Source organism: Aquarana catesbeiana, linkage group LG07 (genome assembly GCF_042186555.1).
Source record: "Aquarana catesbeiana isolate 2022-GZ linkage group LG07, ASM4218655v1, whole genome shotgun sequence".
In the NCBI taxonomy this organism is placed as follows: domain Eukaryota; kingdom Metazoa; phylum Chordata; class Amphibia; order Anura; family Ranidae; genus Aquarana; species Aquarana catesbeiana.
Window position 1 is genome coordinate 288,787,895 of NC_133330.1, and position 21,823 is coordinate 288,809,717.

Here is a 21,823-nt window from a genome sequence, read left to right on the forward strand (position 1 = left end):
ACAATTCCAGCTGCAGCTGTCTGTAATCACGCCCCCGACTCTATAGGGGCGTGTCATGAATGTATCAGAACGTTAGGGCTCTTCCATGGATACAATAGTGGCAGAGCATCTCCGCTTCGCTGTATTCCAATGCTGTAGTTGTCTGTAACCACGCCCCCCAACTCTTTAGGCGGAACATTAGGGACGTGTCCAGTCTCGGCACGTTTGGTTATACTGTGGTGGGCGGGTCGCTAATCGAGCGCAGCAGCCTGTAGCCACGCCCCAAATGAACCATTAGGGGGCGTGTCATGAAAGTATCAAGTTTGGGAACGCTGGAATTCTTCTATACAGTGGTGGGCTTTCTATAACCACGCCCCCCCACTATTTGGATGGGCGTGTCATGAAAGTATCCAGGCACAAAAAGTAGAGGACTCTGCCATTGATTTGTAGCGGCGGGGATCACTGTCCGTTCATTCTTCCTCCTCCTCCTCCCTGCTGGTGTAGCTTAGTAGATAATAGTCACCATGTACCCGGCAATGTTCTTCCTCCTCCTCCTCCTCCTGGCCCCCTCCCTGCAGAAGGATCAGGACTTCTACACCTTCCAGGTGGTGAATATCAGGGGCAAGTTGGTGTCTTTGGAGAAGTACCGGGGATCGGTGAGTTCCCCCCACTAACACCCGATCCTTATCGGTTACCCAATGTGTAGAGTCATATGGAGTCCCCGCTACTAACCGTATGTGTGATCTCTGCAGATAACCGTACAATGTGTTCTCCGATCTAATCCTCTAATCACATGTATGGTGTACAGCCGGGTCATTCCAGGATCACAACTCGTCTGTCATTCTTGTCCGGCTCATAGAGGGTTAACATTCTGTGATCCCCCCCCCCCCCCTACTCCTCCTGTGAGCGCTTCCAGGGATGAGGACGTGGCATGTATCAGATCAGAGGGGATCCCTACACCATCCCTACACAATACACCATCCCTACACAATACACCATCCCTACACAATACACCATACCCCATCCCTACACCATCCCTACACCATCCCTACACCATCCACCATCCACACCCCATCCCTACACCATCCATACCCCATCCACTATCCACACCCCATCCCTACACAATACACCATACCCCATCCCTACACCATCCATACCCCATCCACTATCCACACCCCATCCCTACACCATACACCATACACCATCCATACCCCATCCCTACACCATACACCATCCATACACCATCCCTACACCATCCCTACAACATACCCCATCCATACCCCATCCCTACACCATCCACTATCCACACCCCATCCCTACACCATACACCATCCATACCCCATCTCTACACCATACACCATCCATACACCATCCCTACACCATACACCATCCACCATCCATACCCCATCCCTACACAATACACCATCCCTACACCATCCCTACCCCATCCCTACCCCATCCCTACACCATCCCTACCCCATCCCTACACCATCCCTCCACCATCCATACCCCATCCCTACACAATACACCATACCCCATCCATACCCCATCCCTACACCATCCACTATCCACACCCCATCCCTACACCATACACCATCCATACCCCATCCCTACACCATCCCTACACCATACACCATCCACCATCCATACCCCATCCCTACACAATACACCATACCCCATCCATACCCCATCCCTACACCATCCACTATCCACACCCCATCCCTACACCATACACCATCCATACACCATCCATACACCATCCCTACACCATCCATACACCATCCCTACACCATCCCTACACCATCCACCATCCATACCCCATCCCTACACAATACACCATCCCTACACCATCCCTACCCCATCCATACCCCATCCCTACACCATCCCTACCCCATCCCTACACCATCCCTCCACCATCCCTACCCCATCCCTACACCATCCCTCCACCATCCATACCCCATCCCTCCACCATACACAATCCACCATCCCTACTCAATCCCTCCACCATCCATACCCCATCCCTACACCATCCAACATCCATGCACCATCCCTACCCCATCCCTACCCCATCCCTACCCCATCCCTACCCCATCCATACCCCATCCCTACCCCATCCATACCCCATCCCTACCCCAATCCTACACCATCCAACATCCCTACATCATCCGTATCCCATCCCTACACCATCCAAAATCCATACACCATCCATACACCATCCCTACACCATCCATACATCATCCCTACACCACCCATACATCCCTACCCCATTCTACCATCAATGCCCCATCCATACACCATCCCTGCACTGTACATTATAGGGCCTCATTCACACTGCTGGGATTGACTTTCTCATGTAGGAGAAGTCATCGAGGGGGGGGGGGGAATAATCCACTTTTATTCCTCCCCCTTTTTCCTGCATTTAGATATTCCTGTTTTAACCACTCGCTGACTAGGCCTTTTCTGGAACTCTTGGATTATTATTACACTTTAATAAATTAAATAGAAAAACAAACACAATTTTTTTGTATAATGTGAAAGATGATGTGAATGCCAAGTAGTTACCTAACATGTCATGCTTTAAAATTGCGCACGGTCCTGGAATGGCGCCAAACTTCAGTATTTAAAAATCTCCATAGGTGACGCTTTAAACATTGTTACAGGTTACATGTTTAGAGTTACAGAGGAGGTCTAGGACTAGAATTATTGCTCTCGCTCTAATGATCGCGGCGATACTTCACATGTGTGGTTTGAACACCGTTTACATATGTGGGCGCAAATTACGTATGCGTTCGCTTCTGCACACGAACACGGAGGGATGGGGTGCTTTCATTTTGTTTGTCTTATTTATTTTACTTGTTATTTTTACACAGTCCCTTTCATTTTTTATTTATTTTTTGATCACTTTTATGACTGTTACAAGGAATTTAACCACTTCAATACCAGGCACTTAGACACCTTCGTGCCCAGACCAATTTTCAGCTTTCAGCGCTGTCGCAGTTTGAATGACAATTGCGCGGTCATGCTACACTGTGCCCAAACTAAATTTTTATCATTTTGTTCCCACAAATAGACCTTTCTTTTGGTGGTATTTGATCACCTCTGCGGTTTTTATTTTTTGCTAAACAAATAAAAAAAGACCGAAAATTTTGAAAAAAATAAAAGTTTTGCTTTTGTTTCTGTTAAAAAAAATTGTAAATAAGTAAGTTTTCTCTTTCACTGATGGGCACTGATAAGGCAGCACCAATGAGGTGGCACCAATGAGCAGGCACTAACCGGCACTGACAATGGGCACTGATATGCGGCACTGATGGGCACTGGTAGGCGGCACTGATGGATGGCACTCATATGCAGCACTGATGGGCATTGATAGGCGGCACTGGGTGGCACTGATGGGCGACACTGATAGGCAATGAAAGGCAGCACTGATAGGGTGGTGCTGATAGGCGGCACTGATGGGCACTGATAGGCGGCACTGATGGGCATCCCTGGTGGCACTGGCAGGCATTGAAGTGGGCACAGATTGGCAGCTGCCTGGGCACACAGTGGCATTTCCCTGGTGGTCTAGGGGCATACCTGGTGGTGCAGTGTGGATCGCTTCCCTGGTTGTCCTGGGTAGGATCCGAGGGGGGGGGGCTGTGCTGATAAACAATCAGCACAGACCCCCCCTGTCAGGAGAGCAGCCGATCGGCTCTCCTATACTGCGGCAGAATGGCACGTACAGGCAGAATCACGTACCTGTACGTTGCCCCTTATGAGGCGGCCTGTGTCCGCCATAATGTCGCAGTCACAATAAAAATCACTGATCACCGCCATTACTAGTAAAAAAAAAAAATTATTAATAAAAATGCCAAAAAACTATCCCCTATTTTGTAAATGCTATAACTTTTGTGCAAACCAATCAATAAACGCTTATTGCGATTTTTTTTTTTTTTTTTACCAAAAATATGTAGAAGAATACGTATCGGCCTAAACTGAGGAAAAAAATGTTTTTTTTATATATTTTGGGGGGATATTTATTATAGCAAAATGTAAAAAATAATGTTTTTTTTTTCAAAATTATCGCTTTTTTTGTTTATAGCGCAAAAAATAAAAATCGCAGAGGTAATCAAATACCACCAAAAGAAAGCTCTATTTGTGGGGAAAAAAAGGACGTCAATTTTGTTAGGGAGCAACATCGCACGACCGCACAATTGTCAGTTAAAGCGCCGCAGTCCCGAATCGCAAAAAAACGCTCTGGTCAAGAAGGGGGTAAATTCTTCTGGGGCTGAAGTGGGTAAACATCCCTTGTAATAGAAATAAGCATGACAGGTCCTCTTTGTTGAGAGATCTGGAGTCAAAAAGACCTCACTCGACTTCCTGCCCAGGAATCAGCCGCATCGGTCCTGGGCATTACTGGAGCCATCAGTAAGCCCGGAAACACCCGGGAAGCGGCGGGAGAGAGGGGGGCACCTCTCCCGCCACTTCTTAAAGTGATCTCACTGCGAATCCACCACTGAGATCACTTTTATTGGAAAGCCGTCTGTCTAAGGAAAAAACGATATGGGGGGTTATGGCATCTAGCTGCAGCCATAACCCCGGTATTTAACGTCAAAAACATGACGTACATTCCCAGTTAGACGTTCGGCAAGTGTTTAAAGGGCTTGCTCACACCGAATGCTGACATATATGTTTTTAAACATTGTCAGAAAAAAAATACATGTATTCCAACTAGCCTATTCTACACCATTGTGATACTTTCATGTGCATTAAAAAAGTATAGCATGCTGCATTTTTCACTTGTAAGTGCACGAGAACACACCGAAAAGGCATGTAAATGCAATTTAATAATAAAAAAAAATAATTGCTAAAAAAATCACTCTGCAAATACATCAAAAAGCACTGCGGCCATATCACAAATGCATATTAAAGTGCTTGCAGAACTGAATGTGAGGATTGCAGTGTGAACAAGCAAGTTTAGGTGCATTTAGTCATATTTAGAGTGTCTAATTGGATCCCGAACACACAAAAAAAAAAAAAAAAAAAATCAAAATTGCTTAGTAAGGCTCGGTTCACACTAGTGCAGGCCGTGCATTCTGCTTTTGCTCCAGCACGGCAGCCCATTCATTTAAATGGGCTGCTGTGCCGCATGAACCACACAAAAAAGGTGCATGCACCTTTTTTAAAATGTGGCTACAGGGAAACCAGATGGTCTTTTTGACCATCTGGTTTACCTGCGGTACCTGCGCCTACGATCGCGATGTGGGCTGAAATGTGTGAGGATGCCATTTAGAATGAATGGCTGCCCCGCTTGACTTGCAAGAGCAGTGCGATTCAGCTGTCGGTGGGGGAATCGATGTGCTTTCCGCATACAAAACTGGAACGCAGTGTGGGCTAGTGTGAACTGAGCCTAAAAGCAGCACATAACACACACAGTAAACATTGTTAGGCACACATTTAAGCCTTACTACCTACACTGGTTAACTGCTCGTTTTGTCCAGGGGTGCAAGAAAAAGCAATACTTACCTGATCCTCTGGAAAAACAGCACTCCCCCCCACGACCAGCAGTAGACCGTTCCTGCTATCCTCACGTCCAGAGCCGGTCTATGGTGGGCGTTATGATGTTAGGAACAGTCCATGCACAATACAGCTAGTGTGCGGGGGGGGGGCAGGGGACCGGTCTTGTGCTTGGAGGACGAGCATATTAGGTGAGTATATCTCCTCTCTCCTCACCCCCTAGACAAAAACAAGCAGTTAACCCATGCAGTCCGGGCACAACTCCACTGCATGGGAAAAAGTGGTTCTAAAGCCTTAAGGTTTTTACGTTAATGCATTTTCTACAGGATCTCCCCTCCCCCCTCTTATATTTACTTGAGCCCATTCTCAATCCAGTGCTGTGCATGAGAAAAACAGTTGTCCCTGCTCTCTCCCTCCTCACAGGGCAGATTGGTAGCAGCGGGAGCCATTGGCTCCTGCTGCTGTCAATCAAATCCTATGACAAGGGAGCAGGGGGTGGGGAAAAGCCCTGCTGTCTGTGTGGATGGATGCAGGCAGTGGGACTCAGGAGCAAGCCTGTACGATCACCCCCCTTGCTAGGGGGGAATACTCAGAAGGGGGAGGGGCCAGGAGCGTCCGATTGGGACCCCAGAAGAGGAGGATCGGGGTTGCTCTGTGTAAAACCATTACACAAAGCAGGTAAGTATAACGTCTTATTTTTAAAAAAAAAAGGCTTAATATCAATTTAACCGCTTCTGGACCGCCCCACATACATTTACTGTGGCAGGGCGGCCCGGGTGGGCAAAATTACGTACTTGTATGTGATTTCGTGCATGCAGTTTAGGGGAAGCACGCATGCCGCCGGCGCGCTACTCCCGCTGTGATTGGACACAGCGGGAGCCAAAGTAACCTGCCGCAACCCGCCGATCGTTCACAGGAGAGACGGATCAGCGGTGTGCCGATGTAAACAAAGAAAACCGCTGATCTGTTAGAGAGGAAAAGTGAGAGATTGTGTTTTAGCTAAGCTGGATCACAATCTCTCTCTTCCTCCAGTGAATCCACTCCCCCCACAGTTAGAAACACCTCCCAGGGAACACATTTAACCCCTTGATCGCCCCCTAGTGTTAACCTCTTCCCTGCCAGTGCCATTTATACAATGATCAGTGCATTTTTATAGCACTGATCACTGTATTGGCGTCACTGGTCCCCAAAAAGTCTCACTTGGGGTCAGATTTGTCCGCCGCACTGTCGCAGTCTTGCCAAAAATCGCAGATCGCTGCCATTACTAGTAAAAAATAAAAGTCCCTAAATCTATCCCGTAGTTTGTAGACTCTATAACTTTTGTGCAAACCGATTAATATAAGCTTATCGGGATTTTTTTTACCAAAAATATGTAGCAAAATACATAGTGGCCTAAATTGATGAAGAAATTCGTTTTTTTTACATTTTTTTTTCGGATATGTTAAATAGCAGAAAGTAAAACATTTTTTTTTTTTTTTTTTAATTAAAATTGACGGTCTTTTTTTGTTTATAGTGCAAAAAATAAAAAGCGCAGAGGTGATCAAATACCACCAAAAGAAAGCTCTATTTGTGGGAAAAAAAAGGACATGAATTTTATTTGGGTACAGCGTCACATGACCGCGCAATTCTCAGTTAAAGCGCCGCAGTGCCGTATCGCAAAAAATGACCTAGTCAGGAAGTAGGTAAAACCTTCCAGGGCTGAAGTGGTTAATAACATTCTCACACACAAATGTACATTCAGTTTTGCACAATGAATAGCTCTGTTGATTATTTTATAAAATACCCCCATAGTACTGAAGATAATGCAAGCCTCCAGAGTTCTCTCAGAAATAGTTTCCTTTATGGCACCATTATATGTACAATATCTCACAAAAGTGAGTACACCCCTCACGTTTTTGTAAATATTTTATTATATCTTTTCATGTGACAACACTGAAGAAATGACACTTTGCTACAATGTAATGTAGTAAGTGTACAGCTTGTATAATGGTGTAAATTTGCTGTCCCCTCAAAATAACTCAACAAAACTGTCAACAAAAGTGAGTACACCCTTAAGTGAAAATGTCCAAATTGGGCCCAATTAGCCATTTTCCCTCGCCGGTGTCATGTGACTCATTAGTGTTACAAGGTCTCAGGTGTGAATGGGGAACAGGTGTGTTAAATTTGGTGTTATCGCTCTCACTCTCTCATACTGGTCAATGGACGTTCAATATGGCTCCTCATGACAAAGAACTCTCTGAGGATCTGAAAAAAAGAATTGTTGCTCTACATAAAGATGGCCTAGGCTATCAGAAGATTGCAGAGGCCCTGAAACGGAGCTGCAGCATGGTGGCCAAGACCATACAGCAGTTTAACAGGACAGGTTCCACTCAGAACAGGCCTCACTATGGTCAACCAAAGAAGTTGAGTGCACATGCTCAGCATCATATCCAGAGGTTGTCTTTGGGAAATAGACGTATGAGTGTTGCCAGCATTGCTGCAGTGGTTGAAGGGGTGGGGGGTCAGCCTGTCAGTGCTCAGTGACCATACGCCGCACACTGCATCAAATTGGTCTGCATGGCTGTCGTCCCAGAAGGAAGCTTCTTCTAAAGACAATGCACAAGAAAGCCTGCAGTTTGCTGAAGACAAGCAGACTAAGGACATGGATTACTGGAACCATGTCCTGTGGTCTGATGGGACCAAGGTAAACTTATTTGGTTCAGATGGTGTCAAGCGTGTGTGGCAGCAACCAGGTGAGGAGTACAAAGACAAGTGTGTCTTGCTTACAGTCAATCATGGTGGTGGGAGTGTCATGGTCTGGGGCTGCATGAGTGTTGCTGGCACTGGGGAGCTACAGTTCATTGAGGGAACCATGAATGCCAACATGTACTGTGACATACTGAAGCAGAGCATGATCCCCTCCCTTCAGAGACTGGGCCGCAGGGCAGTATTCCAACATGATAATGACCCCAACCACACCAAGGCGACCACTGCCTTGCTAAAGAAGCTGAGGGTAAAGGTGATGGACTGGCCAAGCATGTCTCCAGATCTGAACCCTATTGAGCATCTGTGGGACATCCTCACATGGAAGGTGGAGGAGTGCAAGGTCTCTAACATCCACCAGCTCTGTGATGTCGTCATGGAGGAGTGGAAGAGGACTCCAGTGGCAACCTGTGAAGCTCTGGTGAACTCCATGCCCAAGAGGGTTAAGGCAGTGCTGGAAAATAATGGTGGCCACAAAAAATATTGACACTTTGGGCCCACTTTGGGCCCAATTTGGGCATTTTCACTTAGGGGTGTACTCACTTTTGTTGCCAGTGGTTTAGACATTAATGACTGTGTGTTGAGTTATTTTGAGGGGACAGCAAATTTACACTGTTATACAAGTTGTACACTCACTACTTTACATTGTAGCAAAGTGTAATTTCTTCAGTGTTGTCACATGAAAAGATATGATAAAATATTTACAAAAATGTGAGGGTGTACTCACTTTTGTGAGATACTGTATGTAGGAAGATGCTATGGGGACAATGTTGCCATGCTGCATAATACCTAGAAATCTCAGTGCTGGTTCTAAATCTTCTACTTCATTTTTGTCTCCCTTTTTCCAGGTGTCACTGGTGGTAAATGTGGCCAGTCAGTGTGGGTACACAGATGGCCACTACAAGGCGCTGCAGAAGATCCAGCGGGACCTGGGGCCTTACCACTTTAATGTCTTAGGATTCCCATGTAATCAGTTTGGACATCAGGAGCCAGACACTGAGCGTGAGATTGATCAGTTTGTCCGGAAGCAGTACAGCGTGACATTCCCCATGTTCAGCAAGATAGCTGTCACCGGTATTGGGGCCAATAAAGTGTACAAATATCTGACTGGTAAGAGATTGGGAGACATTAGCTTTCAGTACTGGTAGATTGGTGCTAGTGGTTTTTAACCAAGTACTGATGCCCTACCCTAAGGGTCCCATCACATTAACCCACTCTATAAGCCTAGTACTCCACACTAACACTAATGCCGCGTACACACGATCGGACATTCTGGCAACAAAATCCTGGATTTATTTCTGACAGATGTTGGCTCAAACTTGTCTTGCATACGCACGGTCACAGAAATGTTGTCGGAAATTCCGAACGCCAAGAACGCGGTGACGTACAACACGTACGACAAGCCAAGAAAAATGAAGTTCAATAGCCAGTGCGGCTCTTCTGCTTGATTCCGAGCATGCGTGGAATTTTGTGCGTTGGAATTGTGCACACACGATCGGAATTTCCGACAACGGATTTTGTTGTCGGAAAATTTGAGAACCAGCTCTCAAATTTTTGTTGTCGGAAATCCCGACAACAAATGTCCGATGGAGCCTACACAAGGTCAGAATTTCCGACAAGCTCACATCGAACATTTGTTGTTGGAAATTCCGACCGTGTGTACGCGGCATTACTTTCACTGTAACCTCAACTCTAATGCCGCGTACACACGGTTGGACTTTATGGCAGACTTTGCCCGGCGGACTTTGACGGACTTTACTACAGACTTTCTGAATGAACGGACTTGCCTACACACAATCCACCAAAGTCCGTTGAATTCGTATGTGATGACGTACGACCGCACTAAAACAAGGAAGTTCATAGCCAGTAGCCAATAGCTGCCCTAGCGTGGCTTTTTGTCCGTCGAACTAGCATACAGACGAGCGGACTTTTCGACCGGACTCGATTTCGACGGATTGATTTAAAACATGTTTCAAATCTAAGTCCGTCCAACTTTTGAGAAAACAAAGTCCGCTGGAGCCCACACACGATTGAATTGTCCGACGAAATCCCGTCCGCCGTGCAAAGTCTGCCGTAAAGTCTGCTCGTGTGTACGCGGCATTACACTAATCCTTCCTGTAACCCCCAACATTAACCTTAAACGGGTTGCAAACCCTCATTTTTAAAAAAAATAAAAAAATAACAAACATCATACTTACTTCCACTGTGCAGTTCGTTTTGCACAGTGTGGCCCCGAACCGAGTTTTCTTTGGTCCCCTGGCGGCGCTCGTGGCTCCTCCTCGCATCGGTAAACCCCCTGTGAGAAGCACTCTCCCTGGGGGTTACCTTGCGGGCACATCCCCCGGTGCCCGCTTCATTGGATTTGATTGACAGCAGCGGGAGCCCATGGCTGCGCTGCTATCAATCTATTGAATCAAGAGCAAAAAACCCGGGCAGAGAGATAGAGTGCATCTCCGCCGAGGGAACAAACGGGCTCAGATGAGTAAGACGGGGGGGGGATTTGTGGGGAGTGTTTCAGTGTCAGAAGTATTTTCAAGGTGAAAAAACACAAGGGTTTACAACCCCTTTAACTGTAATTCTAAAGCTGGCCATACACTATTGTACAATTTGAAGAGCTTTCGACTTTCATGTTGTTAGTGGGATCATATCAATGTTTGTTTATGACCACAGTGATAAAGTTCAAAGAAGCGGGATGGAAATTTTTTCTTGAATGTGGTCGTCCATTATGAAATTACATTCATTACAAAATAGAATGTTGAAAGCAAACAGAATTTTTCAGTACTTATTTTTTTTTAACAAACAAAGGTGCTTTATTGTCATACAAGGGAAAAATACAGTATACCAGTTGACACAGTACGGAACACTACATGCAAGGTATTACAGATTCATGTTGGTGTGGTCAGGGTAGAGATCACTGTAGGGTAACTACTAATACATTGAGGATAAGTCTTGTAACACCCGGGTTCCCAGTCCACCCCCCCAACAAACTCATAGATGCAACATTGGAGGGCATTAGGAGGATATCCATGGAGCCCATACTTTCTCGAATTTCCATGGACATCCCCGGTTAATATATGTGATCCTATACATGGGTACGGCTGCCTCGATCTGTGCTTCCCAGGCTGGGAGAGATGGGGGAGAGGAGTCAATCCATTTCAGAAGGATTTCTTTTTTGGCATAAAATAGGAGATGAGCAATTTTAGATGATGAGATCATTGCTCATCGTCATGGACCCCCAGTAGAGCAAGTTTGGGGGAGGCTGGGATGGACATTTGTAACCTGGAATTAATTTCGCTAAAGACCGCAGTCCAGTAGGTCGCTATGATGGGGCAGTCCCAGAACATATGGAAAAAAGTACCAATTTGAGTCTTGCATTTAGGACATGTGGGGTCTTTATCGGGGAAGATACGATGGAGTCTCTGAGGAGTGTAGTAGACCCTATGGAGAAATTTAACCTGAATTAGTTTGTCTTTAGATGCTATTACTAGCTTAGGGCCGTAGTCAAGACAGCCTTCCCATCCCTCTTTATCTAATGATGGTATGTCTTCATGCCACCTTTCCAATAGTTTCTCTATCTTGGGGGAGTCCTTGCCCAAGAGTGCACTATGTAGGGTAGAGAGAGGTTTAGTGAGATCCCCAGGAGTAAGGAGTTCCTCGATGGGATCAGCCTGAAGGAGAGGCGTTTGTGGGAATTGGGCCCTAGCCGCGTGTCTCAGTTGCAGGTATCTAAATCTGATCCATTGGGGTAGCTGAAATGTATTCATTATGTCAGAGAGAGATTAACCTACCTCTGGGAATTACTTGCCCCAGGGTTGTGATGCCATAGTGAGCCCAAATCTGCGGGTCCGGGATGAGACCAAAATGTATTAGCGCTGGGTTCCCCCAGAGAGAATGTGCAGGGCACAATTGGCCCGATTTAAGGTACCTGCGCCTAGCAGCCATCCACACCCTCCATGTTGCCCACGTAGGCCCAGGGACCCTTGGGTATGCCCCCGGACTCCTGTAAGGAATGTTACGAAGGTCAGCAAGCGAGCCTAGGCAGTTCGCTTCCAGGCAGACTGCAGCGTTGGTCCTGGAGCCCTGAAACCACCAGTGGACTGTTACCAGCATTGCGGCCCAGAAGTAAATTTGGAAATTTGGGAGGGCCAAGCCTCCCAGATGGGCAGGCAACCACAGGGTGGAACGTGCCAACCTAGGGTTCCTGCCACTCCAGATGAAAGAACCCACACAACGATCAATTTCCTTAAAGAATGAAACAGGGACCCACACGGGACAATTTCTGAACAAGTAGTTGAATTTAGGCAGTAGCATCATCTTAAGGAGGTTGATACGTCCCAGAAGATTTAGTGGTAGGTTCTCCCATGCAGAGCATTTTGTACGCAGGGTATTCATGACAGGTGTAAGTTTCTTTTCTATAAAGTCAGAGGGATTTTTTGTAATCGCTACCCCGAGATATCTAAATTCCTCTACCCACTGCAACGGGGAGGATGGGGCCCCCGATATAGCACCATCATCAATGGAAAATAACACCAATTTGGCCCAATTAATTTTAATGTCTGATAGTCCCCCAAAGTTATCAAATATTCGCAGGGCAGCTAGTTTTGAGGGGCTGGCGTCGTTTAAATATAGAAGCGCGTCGTCGGTGTAAAAGGGACAGTCGCTCTTCCAGCATACCCACCCGCAGGCCCAGGACATCTGGAGCACTCCTGATCGAAATTGCCAGGGGCTCCAGTGCCAGGGCGAACAGGCTGGGGGAGAGCGGGCATCCCTGCCTCGTGCTGCGAAACAACGCAAACGGATCTGATACCCAATTGTTTGTACAAACGCGGGCTCTAGGAGCGCAGTACAGCAGTCGAATGCCGTGGATAAACTTAGGGCCAAACCCGAATCTATGTAACACCTCCCACAAGTAGATCCATTCGCCTGAGTCGAATGCCTTTTCGGTATCTAGGGAGGCAGTGACTCTGGTACCTGGGTTGTCATGTGGGATAGTGAGGTTAAGAAATAGGCGTCTGACATTTATGTTGGTTCCTTTGCCCGGCGTAAAACCGGTTTGATATATACCAATCAGGTCTTCTATAACGTGGGATAAACGGATGGCCAAGACCTTAGCAAAGATCTTGGCATCCACATTAATTAAAGAAATGGGCCTGTAGGATGCACAATCAAGTGGATCCTTGCCAGGCTTGGGAACCAACACAACTGTTGCCTCATTCATCGAATCTGGTAGGGCCCTTTAGCGTCGCAAACTTAGAAAGGAGTGAAGTTAATTTACGGGCCAAAAGTTCAGAAAAGTTTGAGTAAAACTCGGACGGTAAGCCATCCGCCCCAGGGGCCTTTCCCCCACAGAGATATCCCATGGCTACCTGAATCTCCTCGAGTGTAATATCTGCCTCTAAACCCTCTCTGGCCTCCTCAGACAGGACTGGAATAAACAGAGGGTCAAGGAATGAGGACAGGGCAGAGTCAGTAATGTCGGCACGAGAGGAGTACACTCCCTGGAAGCACTCTCTAAAACGGTTATTAACATTATTGGGCGCTGTGAGTAGCTGGCCAGTGCTGTCTCTGATGGAGCCTATGGGGGTAGAGGGTATGTTACCCTTAGCTAGCCATTCAAGGAGTTTCCCATTCTTCCCACCATGTTCAAATACTCGTTGGGCCGAATATAGTAGAGCCTTGTCAGTTTGGGCCACTCTAGCTGTGGAGAGACTGCGCAGAGCATGTTTCCATGCCCTATATCGTTCATCTTCCGGGGCGGAGACAAATTCAGCCTCTAGTGTGGCGGCCTTTGTCTCAAGCTCCTCCAGGGCGTGAGTGGATTCTCTCTTAAGGCGCGCAATGCTAGTCATTAATTCCCCCCTAGCCCAGGCCTTAAAGGAGTCCCATAGAATAGGTGAGGTGGTGGAGTCGGTGTTGTCCATCCACAAATTGCAGATAGAAGCTGTAAGGGGTTCCTGCAACCTCTCATCATTAGCCCAGAAATCTGGATAGTCGCCATAGGCGGGTCTCAGGGGGGAGTAGTCAGAGTTAGCATTAGGCATAAAGGTGCATGATCGGCAATTCCCCTGGGAAGCACAGTCAAGTCCTGGACATATTGTAAAGCAGGGCTAGAGGCGTACACTAGGTCTATTCTAGGGAGTTTTGTGCGAGGAGGAATGACAAGTAGTACAGTACAGGAAGCTGCCACTAGAGTCCGCTAGTGGATAATTAATGATGTACTTGGAATTACAGTGCATGAGATACTGAATATTGTGGGAGCTGTGTGTTGGCAGTGCGGTGTCAAAGTGCAGCCACCCTCATATATTCCTTTCAAGGCCACCATTAGTATGCTGGTGTCATTAATTAAGGCATAGTTAGTCACAATGCCGAGGTTGGCAGTCTTAGAGTCATATATCATCTGGTCTTACCAGGGGCACGATAATTGAACTTTGGAACAGTCAGTCCAACAAAGGCACAACAGGTGCAAACAGGGACTCACTTGTTAGTGGGAAATATTCATCCTGCAGCATGTAGAGGAGGTGACCACCAGGGTCCGGAATCTGTCCCCCAGCGATTTGGAGGAAGCGACTCCAGCCATGCAGAAGCATCTCGGGGGGATGTAAAAAACCTGGTAGTCTCCCCGTCCTGGACCCTGAGACGTGCAGGGAAGAAAATGCTGTAGTGAATGCCCTTGAGTCGCATGGCTGCTTTGACGTTATCAAAGGAATGCCTCAATTTTTGAGTTTCAACTGAATAATCAGGAAATATGAGGAGCTTGTTGTTTTGGTACAGCAGTTCTCCCTTGACTCTGGCCGCCCTGAGCACCTCAACTCTATCTCTAAAATTCAGAAACTTGAGGATGAAAGTGCGCGGTGGCGCTCCCGGGGGACCCGGTTTGGGTGGGAATACAGTGGGCCCTTTCAACAGCGTAGAAGAGCGAGAACTGGGCCGCCGGGAGAAGGGTATGGAGTAATTCCTCCACAAATTCCGTCGGATGCTGATCCTCAGCCCCCTCCGCCATGCCAACGATGCGGAGATTGTTCCTCCTGTTGCGATTTTCAGTGTCCTCGGATTTGTATTCTAGGGCCCTGATTTTAGTATGCAGGGCACGGAGATCAGCTCCATGGCTCTCCACATGTCCCAGGCGCTGCTCAGCAGTAGTCAGTCTGGAGCGCATTTTGTCCATATCGAGTCTAATAAGCCCCACATCCAGTTGCACCGCATCCACCTTAGTGGTTAGGGTGGTGATAGAAGCCTGGCAGTTTGCTATAGCTGCCAGCACATCAGCTAAGCCCGGCTGGGAAGAAGGGGATTGTCCTGGCTGCTCAGTCTGGGACGCCTTGCCAGTGAGGGGGGCGCTTACCGGCTTCCAAGCGGTCGGCACAGGCCGCCTCTAGTTCGTCCGTCACAGGGGGAAATTTTAGTCTCTTACCCCGTCCTTGTGGAGCCCGGGCTGAGCGGCGGTACATGTATGTGCTTTTCGCCGGGATTCAGGACTTTTTGCTGCTGTGGAGGAGAAATAGTCTAGGATCTCAGTGGAGCTCTCGGTCTAGACGTCCTCTCACAGCGCCATCTTGGCCACGCCCCCTGCAGTACTTATTAATTACATTCCTCCATTGAATGTGCTAAGAATTTTCATATGAATGTTCATATAAACGTTAGTTCGAAAATCTACTAGTGTATGGCCAACTTACCATTAACTGCCACCCTAACCTATCCTGTAGCACTAACCCTCCCTGTAACCTAAACCTACGTTCGAGGGTCGATTCACATCTAGCTGGCCCATTGCCATAAGTTTAATGCACGCATGAAATGCCATGGGTTAACATGCGTTGCGTCAAATAAAGAGTTGCCAATGCACCACAACAGACTGAAAATTACACAATTTTTGTAACAGTGCACCAGAAATGTGTTAGTGTGTTGTAGGGTCTGCAACACAGGTGCGTTGCTTTAATGTAGGGGACTTTCTAAACATAGGGCCAGTTTACTGTGCGTCAGACTTTAGGGGGTTGGACTGTGGCCATTGGGAGTAGAAATTTTCCTGGTGTCAGTGGGAGTAAACAAATGCATCTTTGGTATTAGTGGGCGGAACAGTGCCCCGATGTTGGTGTCAGTAGGAGGAATAGTGCCCCATCATTGGTGTCAGTAGGAGGAATAGTGCCCCATCATTGCTATCTGTAGGAGGAATAGTGCCCCATTATTGCTATCTGTAGGAGGAATAGTGCCCCATCATTGCTGTCAGTAGGAGGAATAGTGCCGCATCGTTGGTGTCAGTAGCAGGAATATTGCCCCATAGTTGTCACTAATGGAAAAAATAGTGCCCCATTGCTGATGTCAGTAACAAAAATTATGCCCCATTGTTGGTGTCAGTGGGAGGAATAGTGTCTTGTATCAGTGGGAGGAAAAGTGCCCCAAGGGCCGGATAACAGCAAGCAAAGGGCCGCATTCAGCCCTTGGGCCACAGTTTGGAGACCACCGCTTTAATGCATTGGGTAATGGTTAATTTCTATGTGTGCATTACTAGCATAGGTGTGAATGGGCACTGACACTTCCTGTAACCCTAATCCTCCCTGTAACCCTTACATTGACCCTAATCCTCCCTGTAACCCTTACATTGACCCTAATCCTCCCTGTAACCCTAACAACACCAACTCTCTTAATATAAACTTAACACCTGTGCAATCCCACTTCCCTTTTGCTCTGAGGGTCAACGTGTCAAGACAAAGGGTCAATGTGTGCCAAGACACTGAAACCCATGAGATCTACCAATTCCCTGTATGGGCAAAATATGGGTTTAATTTAAAGAGCTAGCACAGCTTGAGTGTTATATTCAACATTTAGACAAATGCAAAGTCATGCCCATGGAATAGGAACATATGAGCTGATCTACTTTGCTTAGTACAGTCTTCCAGATTTGACAATTAGGGGGTGCCTGGTGGGCATTAGATCAGCTCACTGAATATCCCTATTCAATGCCCATCAGTGTGAGTCCTCAGACTTGACTGATCTATTCCAATCACTGCTCTTTATCCATTGTTTTTAAAATAGAAGTTCAGGATCTCAAAAAACAAAGATTTATACTTACCTCATTGATTTGATCCTGCATCTGTCCCCCGCCGGCTGTGTGGTGTTTGATCACTCAATCCTCTTTGAGCAGAGAGCCATGACTGTCAGTCCTTGCCTCTCTGCTCTCCCCTCCAGCGCTTACTGGAGGCGGGAGGGGCTGGCTCAGCCTCTCAGCAGATCGTTGAGAGGCTGAGCAAGGTGCCGGTCCAAGCTTCTGGGCAGATCCCCGACCAAATGATTGGTATTTTTCCCAAGCCTGGACTGGCTGAGTGACATCACAGGAGTGCAGTTTGTTCTTCCATAGTAGTACTTCTCCATAGTTTCATAGTAGGTAAGGTTGAATAAAGACAATAGTCCCTGTATGTTGTGTTCTTTAATCTGCACATCCAAGAGTCTCTTAAAAATATCCATACTCCCCGCCAACGCTGTATCCTGGCCTAGGCCGACAAGGCCCAGGCCTAGGGCAGCACAGAAAGAGTCCCCGCCGGCTTGAGCTACACTGTCAGTGTAGCGCCAGTCTTATGGGGCATACTGGACTGAGAGGCAAATTAGTCTAGCGCCCCTATAAAGCTGCCGCACTGCTTCCGGTATGCGGGCGGCCTGCATTCCGCAACTGTGGAGGGGGGGGGCACCGCTTCTAATTTTTACTGTCCTATCATCCTGGACCCCAAACCTTCCTTACTGTGCTATGTTTCTGCTGCACCATTAGCATGGTTATATCCTCTTAGTCCTCTCCATAAAATTATCAGAAATTTGTGCTTAAAGTTGAACTATAGGCAACACTTTTTTTTACAGTTTGGATAGAGTAAGGGAGGGTTATAGCCCCTGTCAGTTTATTTTTTATCACCCCTGTCCCATTGCAGAGATTTCCCTTCACTTCCTGCCCCATAGCCAAACAGGAAGTGAGAGGAAATCTATGGAAATTAAGGGAATCCATTACCCGTCCCCCCCCCCCCCCCAGGGCCTCAAAACTAGTGACTAGTGTCCCCACTCGAAAATTTCAGGCCATATCTTAAACAGCAAGGGGTGTGGCCTTGACAGGAAGAGGTGAGTCATATTTAAATTAGCGGGTACACGAGTTTAGTCAGGCCTAGGGCAGCACAAAACCTAAATACACTACTGCTCCCTGCAGCCACCACCAATTGTGGAAGAGTTCCACATCCTTATCGCCCTGACAGCGAAAACCCACCCTGCGCAGTTTAAGGTTAAAATGCTTCTCCTCCAATCTCATTGTGTGGCCCCGTGTCCTCTTATACTCCTTGAGACTGAATATTTTTTTCCTATGCTGGGATCGCCATGGAGGTATTTTTAAATCGCTATCATATCTCCTTTCAAGCGTTGTTTCTCCAGCGAGAATAAATTTAGTGTTTGCAGTCGTTCCTCGAGTCGTAATTGAGGTCCTCCAGTCCCCTTATTAGTTTTGTTGCCCTTCTTTGGACTTTCTCCAGTTCCATCACATCCCTTCTGAGGGCTGGTAACCAGAACTGGACAGAATACTCCAGATGTGGTCTAACCAGAGTTTTATAAAGCGGTAGGATTATAGTTTTATCCCTGGAGTATATCCCGTTTTTTATGCTTGCCAATATTCTGCTGTATCGAATGGCTTTGCAAAATCCAGGTACGCTAACTCCACTGGCCTTCCAATGTCTAGATGGCAGCTCACTTCCTCGTAGAATGTTAACAGATTGGTCTAGCAAGAACGACCTTTCGTAAACCCATGCTGATAACTACTTATTATATATTTTTTATTATTTTTATTATTATTATTATTATTGTATTTACAACACTCGTTTGGTATGCCAGCCTCTAATAGAGGCAGTGATTTATAAATTTGACTTAAACAATTTAACTGCCTGGAGTTCAGTTTTAGGCTGGGTGCACACCAGTGCGAATTGGATGCATTTTTCACCGCATCCAATTCACATAGAAGGAGATTGTGATCGGCTCTCTGCAGTGGCTCCAGTGCGAATTGCACAGGAGCGCTGTGCGTCTTTTGGTCCATTTCAGGTCCGAATTCAGACCAAAATTTGGGCTGAAATCTGACCTGAAATGGTGAATGGAGACGCACCGGACTCTTGCTGTGAGCCGCTGCATTCTCAAGTGTGAACCCAGCCTTAAGAATGTTTTTTTTTTTATTTTAATTTTTTTAATCCTAGTACAAAAACATTAACCACCTGTAATCTTATGCAGCAGACCATGAGACAACACTGTATGGAAATTAGGCTCACCTGCACTGTACAGTGCTGTCAGTCTATCATTGGGAGTTTGCTAGCAGGGGAACAGAGTAGAATGAATACCTCTTTAGTGTTCTGCTAACTCTTCATTGTCCAACCAGCAGGTGCGTAAGCGCAGTGTAGAACAGTGAGGTCAGGGACATAGCATCTTGATGGCATGAGACAGATCACTAAACAGGCTAAGCCGAAATACAAATCCTTTGACAGGTGCTATACATTACGCGTGATCCATGTCTTATTTTGTAGTTACGTTGCCACCTACGTGTGTTTTGCAGAGTCTTCTGGCAAAGAACCGGACTGGAACTTCTGGAAGTATCTGGTTGGTCCAGATGGTAAAGTGGTGAATGCTTGGGGTCCAACCGTTTCCGTAGAAGAGATTAGGCCACATATCACAGAACTTGTGAGGAAGCGGATCCTGAAAAAGAAGGATGAATTATGACACCTTTTGGCCTCATCTAGACAGCTCAGGGAATAAGACGCTCATTCTAGAAATTCAACATGCTGCGTCTGACCAATCAAATCATACACTTTTATACTATATTACTGCCAATGGACATTACTGATTGGTTGAGAACATCAACAAGAACATAAAATCAATAAATGTTACCAACGTTCAGTCATGGTCATCCCTAACAGTAAGAAGACAAGATGTGACACCAGAAGATCTCATGAGACTAAAAATAAGCAATTGTGACATTACATGGTAATTGTATGCCCGACTGTGTGACATTCTATCTGTCGTTGGGCTTGTTTATCACTTTTCTGTCATTTTCTGGGATTGTTCTGTAGGCTAAGGTATTTTTTTTATTCAAGAAATAAGTATACCATTACTGTGGAAGAAATTATTAAAAATGCCACTAGACATGTTTCCAATAAAATGAATGAGAAATTGTATTTCTCTGAGCAAAATGCAATAATCAGAGTCAGAAGGTTAGCAGAATTCCTCTCTCCGTCTCCTGTGGTTTATTCTCTGCCTTCTCGCTAAAATAAACCCAATACAACAGCCAGAGATGTAAGGCAGGCCATACATGGGTCAAATCTCAAAAGAATTTTCCTTCGAAAATCTTATCTAAGAATTTTTGTTTGAATTTAGCACCATTAGTGGGCCGCAGCAACAGACGATTTTCGTGCGGCCATCGAATCTGAGTAATCGGCATGTTGGAAATTTTTGGAAAAACCAACCATCTTCTAATCAATGATGGGAGAATCGTGCGAGAAATGTAATCGAAAAAGAAATACGCATGTGCAAGAAAAGAAAATTCCCAGAAAGAAAAGAAGATTCCCAGCCACAAAAATTCTTTTCTGTAGCAACATGAGGTGCAATTGAAGACATGGTTGGCCGAGTTTCGAAATCACATAATTTTCGGATCACAAAACTCACAAAATTTCTGGTTTTCAAAAGAAAATTCTTTCGAAATTCGACCATGTATGGCCAGCCTTATGCTGGCCAGCCATATACACATCACATGCGCCTTATGCTGGCCATACACTATATGAAAAGTCGGCCGAAATACGGTCATTTAGACCATTCGTTTTTCGGGCCAGTTAATGGACACAAATCGGTAATCGGTTTTGAGACGAAAAAACGGAGGACAAGTTTGGAAGTTTTTTTCTGCCGAACGAATGATACATTGAAAGGTTAATGTGTTTCCCGTCCAACCTGTTTGCACTAGGTATATGTGAAAAAAATAACAAAAAACTGATTCATTTATGTCCATTGAACGATTTATCGGTCATTACATGATGGCACTATCGTTTGCTCTCATGGCCGAATGTTTGTTTTTCGGAAATGGGTTTGAATGATTTTTCATATAGTGTATGACCAGCATTAGTTTATGTAACAAAATTTTGGAAATAAGTAATTTTTCTCCTTCACTGATGGGTGCTGATGAGGCTGCACTGACAGGCACTGATAGGCTGCACTGATGGGCACTGATGAGGAGGCACTAATATGCAGCACTGATGGGCAGCCTTTATGGGCACTGATGAGGAGGCACTAACAGGCATTACAGATGGGCACTGAAAAGCAACACTGATTGGCACCACTGGTGGGCACAGTTGGGCTTTACTGGTAGGCAATGGCAGGCATCACTCTTGGGACTACACTGATAATCAATGCACTGATTATCAGCGCAACCCCCCCCCCACACATACACTGTCAGCGTGAATAGAGGAATGTAGATAACCTATTTATACTGTGATTGGGTACAGCTGATCACATAATAAAGAGCCAATGTCATAGATTCTGTACAGTGATCGGAGATGCGGTGTGTCTGAGCGTCACACTGCACCAATGATCGCTGCACTGCACACCCCCAAGGCGAGCAGGA

The 21,823-nt window shown here is 46.3% G+C and overlaps 1 protein-coding gene across 1 annotated transcript; it reads left to right on the forward strand.

Annotated features, from left to right (window-relative positions):
- Positions 1 to 280: 280 nt before the first annotated feature.
- Positions 281 to 20,387, forward strand: GPX7 (glutathione peroxidase 7). The gene is made up of 3 exons (XM_073593500.1): positions 281 to 635; positions 9,063 to 9,324; positions 19,769 to 20,387. Exons 1-3 carry the CDS (start codon positions 504 to 506, stop codon positions 19,930 to 19,932), a joined length of 558 nt encoding a protein of 185 aa, XP_073449601.1. The 5' UTR covers positions 281 to 503; the 3' UTR covers positions 19,933 to 20,387.
- The last annotated feature ends 1,436 nt before the right edge of the window (positions 20,388 to 21,823 follow it).

Coding starts and splice junctions, on each gene's coding strand:
- GPX7 (XM_073593500.1), top strand. CDS start 504: ATGTACCCGGCAATGTTCTTCCTCCTCCTCCTCCTCCTGGCCCCCTCC. Junction 636..9,062: donor TGGAGAAGTACCGGGGATCG/GTGAGTTCCCCC, acceptor CCCTTTTTCCAG/GTGTCACTGGTGGTAAATGT. Junction 9,325..19,768: donor AGTGTACAAATATCTGACTG/GTAAGAGATTGG, acceptor TGTGTTTTGCAG/AGTCTTCTGGCAAAGAACCG.